Source organism: Elephantulus edwardii, unplaced genomic scaffold, assembly GCF_000299155.1.
Source record: "Elephantulus edwardii isolate Elephantulus edwardi_28Jun2011 unplaced genomic scaffold, EleEdw1.0 scaffold00084, whole genome shotgun sequence".
Taxonomy (NCBI): Eukaryota; Metazoa; Chordata; class Mammalia; order Macroscelidea; family Macroscelididae; genus Elephantulus; species Elephantulus edwardii.
Genome location: NW_006399834.1, coordinates 10,268,492 through 10,278,088, shown reverse-complemented (window position 1 = coordinate 10,278,088; position 9,597 = coordinate 10,268,492). Strand labels below are relative to the sequence as shown.

At 36.9% G+C, this 9,597-nt stretch overlaps 1 protein-coding gene across 1 annotated transcript in view; it reads left to right on the top strand.

Moving 5' to 3' along the window:
* Positions 1-9,597, top strand: part of STRN3 (striatin, calmodulin binding protein 3) — a 121,785-nt gene that overhangs the window by 111,182 nt on the left and 1,006 nt on the right. Inside the window, exon 14 of the mRNA XM_006889972.1 lies at positions 3,896-4,003. Within this exon, the coding sequence (XP_006890034.1) occupies positions 3,896-4,003 (108 nt within the window). The remainder of the gene's footprint in view (positions 1-3,895; positions 4,004-9,597) is intronic.

Below are 9,597 nucleotides of genomic sequence, written 5' to 3'. Positions count from 1 at the left end.
CCACCCCCCACCCCAAGTACACTTCTCTATGCAACCTTAATTCTGGATTCCTGTGCTAACCATAATACTTAATCATATATCACCTCTAATCTGTTCTTTCCCTCATCTGTTTCAATACAATATACATAATTTATCCAAGTATTTGTCTTTTTATGACTGAGATATTTCACTCAGCATAATGTCCTCCAGGGTCACCCATTTTGTGTAATATTTCAGGAGTTCCTTGTTTTTCAATGCAGCCTAGTATTCCATTGTGTGAATATACCAGAGCTTCTCTATCCATTTGTTTGTTGATGGGCCCTTAGGTTGTTTTCAACTCTTTGCTATTGTGAACAAAGCAACAATAAACATGGATGTGCATATATCTACTTGGGTGGCAGTTCTGATTTCTTTAGGGTATATTATACTTGGTGCTTCATTACTTTCTTTAGTCCTAAGTTGTTTAGTGAGACCAGAGAATATTGCCACACTCATTTTTTTTTTTGCGAAGTCATTGTAGCTTATTGAGATGAAGTATAATTGTGAAGCTTCAGAGAACTAGCTTTCTCAGATAATCCTATTAGGCCAATTTGATTCACATTAACTTCAAAAAGTTCATTTTTGTTAAGTAAAAAGAGAATGCGTATCAGCTCACAGGTTGCTGAAATTAGATGTAGATGTCTAAAATGAACTATGAACTCAGCAGGCAGCTAAAAGGAAGTTGAGATGTCCAGCATTCAGGAAATTAAAATACAAATTGCAGTGGGGAAATATATCAGCAAAGACCCTACAAAAATTATAAAGAGCAGTAAAACCAAGCTGTTCCTTGGAGGCAAGGATTTTGAAGCTCTGTGTACTATGTTTTTGGCATGTGGCCAGGAGGGAGCAGTTCTTGGAGAAGAACATCATGCTTGGAAGAGTGAAAGGACAGCCCAGGAGAGGGAATACTCTTGATGAGATGGATTGATACAGTAGCTGGCTCAGGATAGGACACAATTCACAGCTGTTGTAAGGAGGGTTGCTGTAACATGTGACTTGATGGATTGACATAGTAACTGGGGAAAGGGGGTAGGTGTGTCAGAGACAGACTGGCTCAAGATAGGGCAGGGTTCAGAGCTACTGAAGACAGGTTCCTCACTGTGAGTGGCTGGCGACTAGATGACATGTAACAACAAACCTCTGGCATCTAACCTGTTTTCTGCCAGGAAGTAAGTGCTCAAAGTTATCTGTTCAGTGAATGACTAGAAACAGAATAGCTGCTCAGTACAAATAAGCTGCTTGATTGAGGACAATGAACTGTTGTCCTATCACCAACAGATAGATTGACCTATCAACAGTCTTTGACGTGTTCTTTCTCTATATCAGTGTTCATTTGCCTTTGAAGATAGTTTTTATTTTATTGGTTAACCCATGTGACTTCTTAAATTAGTTGAAATCTTTAAAAAAATCAAATTATATATGAGACACAAAATCAAAGACTTTCTAAAATACCAAAAAGCAAAGATACTACTTAAATAGTTAAGCTATTCTTTACTCTGTGATATTATCTATGATATTGTCAGGTACCTCATGTGCATAAGAAAGCTGTACAGTGAGTAAGGAAGTGGAAGGAAAATTGATGCCTTGGAAGTGTCATGGCAAAAATATTGAATACACCATGGACTGCTATCATAATGAACAAAGCTTTCTTGACAAAAAATGAAGCAAAAATGGCAGACTTTGTCTCATTCACCTTGCATTTCTCCTCCACTTTCCACTTGTTAATAGGAGAGGCCAGTTGTTGGAAAAAGGGTGCTCTGGTGATGTGGTCTATAGGGAGTCATGCTATAGGACAAAGGCTATGCCTCTGTCATGGTTCAAATACCAGTGGATCCACAAGAGATAGATGGGCAATTTAAAGTCTCCAAAACCACAAAGGAGGCTAGGGCCCTAGCTCACTGGCCTCACTCAGTTTACCGGCCTCACTCCCTGCATGCATCTGCTCCTCAATGTTACTTCCTTCCCATGTAGGAGGTTCCAGCCTGTGGAAGGAGGAAAGAGTGGATGCAGGCCAGGTCTAAGTGAGTCCACCCACAAAAATAAATCCTCCTGCACCAATGGTGTGCCCACCTACCTGGCATCCAGTGGGGGGGAAAAACCAAACCTACTAGAGGATCATCTATGAATCAGTCAGTTCGGACCTAACAGCACTGAGTTTTGAGTCCCTAGAGAGAAAATCATGCTTGATTTAGAGCAGGTAAAAAAGACAACAACCCTTGGATGAATTGACATTGGCTACAACAAAGGGTTAAAATACAGTAATGATTGTGAGGATGGTGTAAGGACTGAGCAGGTTTTGTTATCTTATTATTTTATTTTATTATTTTTGTGTGAGTGTACCGTCAAATCAGATCTGACTGGTATAGGAAGAGATTGTCCCTCCTTCCTCGGCAGAGGATTTGAACCATGCTCCTCTGAGATTGTAGTTCTGTTATCTTATTCTTAAGTTCCTATGATTTAGGACAGACTGGATGGTACCTGAAAATAACAAAAAGTCAGTTGTAATCATTTATTTCATTGTTGAGACCTCCAGGTGGAAATGCATTTGAGTGTATTTATTTAATTTTACTTTAGACTTTTAAAAAAAATTTTTTTGTGTGTGTACTGTCAAATCGGATCTGACTGGTACAGGGGGAGATTGTCCCTTCTTCTCCAGCAGAGTATCTGGTGGATTCAAACCATGTACCTCTGGGATTGCAGTGCAGCTTCTTGCCACTAGGCTACCAGAGCTCGCCGTAATTTTACTTTTGACTTTTAGAGGTTCTTTTCTTTAAAAAGAAACCAAAAAATCCATTGTGTAATAACAAAAATTTTCATGTAGCTACGTGGTCCTCTTTTTAAACCTAATTACACTCAAGGATCTTTTTTAGTGTTTACTTGATCTGTTCCCTCTCTTGCCCTAAATAGAAAACACAAATGCAGAGCACATATATTTAAATTTAGTATATGAGACTTTTTATATGTTCATGGTATGAATGATACTAGTTAAACTCTAGTAATGAGCACTTATGGCCTAGTGAGTAAGGAGTTGTGCTGCCAACCCAAAAAGGCAGGTGGTTCAAATTCACCAGTTTCTCTAAAAGAGAAAGATGAGCAGTCTACTCCCATGCTATTTATAGCTTCTGAAAAACTATTGGAGCGTGAGTGTGAGTTGGCTCCAACTTGACAGCAATGAAGTGGTTTTGAATGTTGGTACGTTCCCCCCACACACACACACTTATTAAGAGTTGCAAGTAAAGAAAACATGTCATTCTTTAAAAATACTAATTCTGTCTGGTTCTTCAGATTTTTGCCACTGTGGATATTGTAAAAGTTGTTCCTTGTGTCTATGTAATTATGACTTAAAAAACTTTTTTCTGTATCAAATGCTGATAAGTTATAGGCTGTTTATGAAAGTTAATAATCACAATCCTGTAAAAATTTTTTTTTATTTATTTATTTTATTTTTGTGTGAGTGTACTGTCAAATCAGATCTGACTGGTACAGGAGGAGATTGTTCCTCCTTTTCCCAGCAGAGCATCTGGTGGATTCGAACCGTGTCCCTCTGGGATTGTAGTTGCAGCTCCTTGCCACTAGGCCACCAGAGCTCCCCCACAATCCTGTAAAAATTTAAATCATCTGTTTGGATCCCTACATTAAAACACTTAAATTTTTTCTAAACTTGATCCTAGTAGCCTCAAGTTTATATTATAGAACATAAGAGTTTGTTTCTTAAATAATGAACTCTCTAAAATCATAGTTTGGCTCTTTTTTGTTTTGTTTTAAGCAAAGAATTTTGTTTTTAATGATTATTTTTTGGTAATACTAGTAGAGCCATCATTCACCTTCTAAATGAAAGTATGAATTTTAATACATTACTGCCTTTCTTTTTGTTTAGGTTTACAATCTAATCATCACATTAACAGAGTTGTAAGTCATCCCACACTTCCTGTTACAATAACTGCTCATGAAGACAGGCACATCAAATTTTTTGACAATAAAACGGGTATGTTGCTTAATTTCTAAAATTTATATTAATACTGCAAATTTGTGATAACAAAATACTAGGGCTTTTTATAAGTTTTGTTGAATCTTTATCTTCAAGATTGCCATATTAAATATTTTTAACTCATAAATTTTTTTATCTAGTATCGCACGTTACAGTATGTTAGAGTTTGCCCTTAAATAATGTGCATATATACAGTGCTTTTGTTTGTTTATTTGTTTTTCACTTTATAAATCAAGTATTTTATTTGATGCAAGCCACCAGCATTACCTCAGCCTTTAGGGTGCTTCTAGTGCTTCCTGATGCAGCCATGGCTCACATGGCCCCTGAGTTTCTGAGTCTTCCTCGAAGAAAAGACATATATACAACATTATCTACCTGTTACAATTTCTTCATCTTATGTTAGTTTAATATAAACATTTTCATTTTATCTTCTTCACAAAGTTAGGAATAATGTAGAAAAAGTAGCCTGTTTTTCTCTGATATTTCAAATATATTCTTAAATTATTTCTCAATAAATCACAGAACAGTATTGCAGAAAGTCAAATCAAGTTCTAATTGAGCCATACAGTCTATTTATTTGGTTAAGGATCTCTTCTTTTTCATCTTCTAACAGCTGTTGTTGTAGGTGCCATCAAGTCAAGTATGACCCATTGCGACCATATGAACAACAGATCTGACCCCTGTCTTTTTTTGTGCCACTTCCACACTTGCTGACACATTTGAGCCCCTTGCGACAGCCATCATGCCACATGGGACTCTTAATACCTGGAATGCTGTGTATTAGCTGGAATATCTGGAATGCTACATATAATATTGCTTCTTCTATTTAGGAAATATAGAAGCTTCTTTGAGGAGGGACTAAAACAATAAGAAACTTACATGTTAATTGAAGCAATAGTTCAGGTCAACACATTTTTAGTAATAAGAAAAAGGTTTTCTGAAAGTTATTTAGGTCATGGCAATAATTTTTCATCATTAGAATCTTACACAAAATCTTTTCATTCAAGTAACATTTTAGCAAATAGGCTCCTTTTAACTAATACATTACATTGTAAACGATGAATATAAAAAGTATATTTCACCATAAATAAGATTCATGTGATATTCTTAATTAACATCTTAACAAATCAACTCTGTGACTTAGTTTTATCATGTTTCTAAAAAGAGTACTTTTATTAATAAGTGAAGATATATAGTCATAAAGGAAAGTTCAAGAATTTTGAGTACTGTATTTGAAGATTGGAGCCATGCATGCAGTTTGCTGTGGACTGACAGCCTAAATTTTGGTGGCTCAGCAGAGGAAAGGCCTAGTAATTTGCTTCTTTTTTTTTTTTTAATTTTTTGTGAGTGTACCGTCAAATTAGATCTGACTGGTACAGGAGGAGATTGTCCCTCCTTTCCTGGCAGAGCATCTGGTGGATTCGAACCATGCACCTCTGCGATTGTAGTTGCAGCTCCTTGCCACTAGGCCACCAGAGCTCCCTGTAATTTGCTTCTATAGACGTTGTTGTATCAAGTTGGAGCTGACCCTTTAGTGGGTTTTCAGAGACAATTTAATCACAGGGAAGGAGATTGCTGATCTTTTCTGCTGCAGAGCAGATGGCAGATTTGAACCACGTTCTTTCGAGTTTGCAGTGCTGCTTCTTACCACTAGACCAGCAAAGCTCCCTTCTATAAAGATAACAGCTAAAAAACTCTAAAAGTGATAATATATGGGGTTGCTATAAATTAAAAAGAGACTAAGTGGCAGTGGGTTTGTTTCTTTAGGGTCGAGGCGAGGCAGGTATCTCCCAAGGTACTTAATCTTAGTTCTTTCTGAATCAACCCAAATCTTTCTGTTGGTCTCTTCCCCCTACCCCACCCTCCCTCTTGCCCCAACACATACACACACAGAGCAAAAACACTGGTTAAAGTTAATGTTTAAATATATTTATTTAAAAAATACTATTTTTTTAAAAACTGGTAATTTAAATATGCTAATTATATACTTCCACACTTGTACTTATAACTGGAATAGTTGCTGTTGTTAAGTTCTGTTAGTTGAGCTTGATGAACAAAAATATTTTTAGTAGGAAAAAAAAAAACGCCAAAACTAAAATGATTAGTAAGTTTATTAATTTGTTTTACTAGAAACATAGAAATTGTTAACAGTGAGTAGGTTTAATAAATAATTTTTTAAAAATTTATTCATAATTTTGTGTTCTGTACTATCATGTTACTGTTGTTGTTACGTGCTGTCAAGTCACTTGAGACCCACAGCGACCCTATGTACAAAAGTCCTAAACCCTGCTCTATCCTATGCCAACCTCATTGTCTCCGACACACCTACCCCCATTACCCTAGTGATTGAATCAATCTATCTTATCAAGGGTCTTCCTTTCCTGCACTGTCCCTCCATCCTCCCAAGCATGATGCCCCTCAACAAATACTGGTCCCTTCTTGTAACATGTCCAAAATATGTCAGATGAAACTTAAGAATCTTTTCCTCCCAAGAAGCAGCCTGGTTTAACCATCTCCAGGACGTTCGTTCTCTTAGCAGCCCAAAGTATATTTAATACTCTTCCCCAGTACCACAGCTCAAAGGCATCACTTCTTCTGTCATCCCTAGACATTGTCCAGCTTTCTGATGCCTAGCAAGTAATTGTAAGGATTATGGCTTGAATCAGGCACACCTTAATCTCCAGACTGACATTACTCCTCTTCAGTACTTTGGAGAGATCCCTAATAGCTTGTCTTTTAATTTCCTGGCTGCTGGTGTTGATTGTGAAGCTGTTAACGAAAACTGTTAACAATCTCAGTCTCTTCACCATCTATCATGATGCTACCAATCTGCCCAGTGGTGAGAATCTTTCTTTTCTTGATGTTGAGCTTCAATCTATATTGAAGGCTGTAGTCCTTGACCTTCTGCAATAAGTGCTTCAGGTTCTCCTCAATCTCAGCAAGCAGGGTTTGTGTCATGTGCATAACACAGATTGTTTATGAGTCTACCTCCAATCCTGATGCCACACTTTTCCTTATAGAGCCCAGCCTCCCAGATAATCTGTTCCACATTTAGATTGAAAAGATATGGAGATAGGACACATCCTTGACGCATACGCTTCCCAATTTTGAATAATGCTGTGTTTCCTTGCTCTGTTCTGACAACTGCCTCCTGGTCCGAGTATAAGTTTTGCATAAGCACAGTCAAGTGTTCTTGGATTCCCAGTCTTCTCAAAGTCAGCCACAGGTTGTAGTGATCCACATAGTCAAATGCCTTTGCATAGTCAATGAACACTGGTAGACATCCCTCTGGTACTCTCTGCTTTTCAGCTAAGATCCATCTGACATTAGCTATAATATCCGTAGTGCCATGGCCTCTTCTAAATCCAGCCTGCACTTCAGGCAGTTCTCTGTTGATGTGATGTTCCAATCCTAGAGTTAAGCTTGGAAAATTATAGGACCTAGAAAGAAATGAATGAGTTAATTTTCTGTTGGATGAAAATTATCTTGGAATTTTTATTGATTTCTGTGTTCTCCATCCTTGTTTGAATCACTGAGTGGTACAGTTAATGAGCTTAACTAGTAAACAGAAAGGTAACAGTTCAAATCCATTGTAAGCTTATTGATTTATTTTCAAATGATAGCCATTGAAAACCCTCTGGAGCACAGTTCTACTCTTACAGACATGGGTCACCATCGTAAGACAGTATCAACTCAATGGCAACTATTTTTTTAAATACCCTAGTTAAAGTTAAGTTTATGCCTTGGTGGCATAGTACATAAATGTGAATTACTAAAGGTCAGTTGTTTAAATTTTTATGGGAGAAAGATGAGAAAGTCTCCTGGTAAAGATTTACAACTTCAGAAACCTGATGGCGGGTCGCTATCCCAGCAGTAATAAGTTTGGTTTTGATTGGTTGGTTTTTAGTTTAGGAGAAGAATAAGGTACATCACTGTTACAGAGTTGATTTTTTTTTAAGAGAAGTCAATGACTGATACTTGGTACTTCTTGAAGTTATTTGAAGCAAAAGTATATTTTATCTCAAGTCTTTTATAGGAGTAGACTGAGAATAATTGATTGTATAATTTATATTAGATTTATATTGGACTCACTGTTGGGAAAATCTGCTGTCATGGAACTCTCCAAAGTGTTAAAGAACAAGGTTGTCAGTTTAAACACTAAGGGACACCTGAACCAAGCCATAGTATTTTTTAGTTGCTTCCTATGCATTTGAAAGTTGAACAGTGAATTAAGAGGATAGAAGTATCAATGCCTTCGAATTGTGGTGCTGGAGAAGCGTACTGAATACCCCAAGGGTTGCCAAGAGAAACTAGGGTGCTCTGTGGTAGCAAGAATGGTGAACTTTCTTCTCACATACTTCGGGATGTTGTCAGGAGGACTCAGTCCTTAGAAAAAGACATCAGAGAGAGGACGAAAGACATCCTCCTCCCTTATTAAATGGGTTGACACACTGGCTGCAAATTATATGTTTGAGCTTATTAGAGATTGTTAGGTTGCCACAGGATAGGGGAAGGTTCAGATCTGTTGTTCATGGTGAGTATGAACTATACTCAGTAACACATAACAAGAAAAACAAGCAGTTAGGTATATGTATATTGTGTTGAATGATTTGTTCTTCAGATTACCAGAGAAAAGTACAAGTATTTTGTTAATTTTATGAAACCACAACAACTAATTTTAATTGGCCAATGACCTCATTAATTTTCTCCTCCAATTTTAGGTGTTTGTTGTTGTGTGCTGTTGAGTTAGAACCAACTCATAGCTGACTCTCCAGCAGGGTTTTAGAGGTATTAGAATATTACTAATCTTTATCTGATGGGGCAATTGCTGGTCTTGAACCACATGCTTTTGGGTTGGCAGTGCAACTTCTTACCACTATGTCACTAAATTTTCTTTAATTGTTTAATATTGTCACAAATTGGGCTTTCTAAAATAACTTTTTAACATATAGACAATGTTATATTTTGTGTTCAAATCCACAGCTATAGCTGCATGAAGAGAGCAGCAAAAATAAATCTGTGTCACATCCAAATTTTGAATGTCATTATGGGACCAGATACATGACAAATGATTATCCTTTTTTTGGAGATTTCCATCTCTTGTTAGTAACACTCAGGGCATTTGAGTAGACCTTGACCCATTAAAATGAGTCCTGATGGTATAATATGTAGTATTGTAGTAATCCAAAGACTGCGCTTCTCTGGTGGTACTACTCTACCAGGGGCTCAGAGAATACTGGAAAATCTCCTCACATGTGATTTACAGTCTCTAAAAACCCACTGGAGGGTCAGTTATGAGTTGGTTCCAGTTTGATAGCAATGACTTGACTTTGACTGATACTTCCTAAAAATACAAGTATTTGCTAATTGTGGTTGTTTTCCATTTATCAAAAGCATATATTACTAGCTAGAGATGCTCTCACTCCAAAGTAATGTAATGCAACTTTGTGATCACAACTTATTTTGTAATTTTAGCAGGCTTTTGAATCCTGTTGCTTGAATATTATGAAATTCATTTTTCCATTTTTGAGAGCAGTGTTTCTGTTTATTCATAGGGGAAACTAGTTTTTCTCTTGTATCACTGCTCCTTT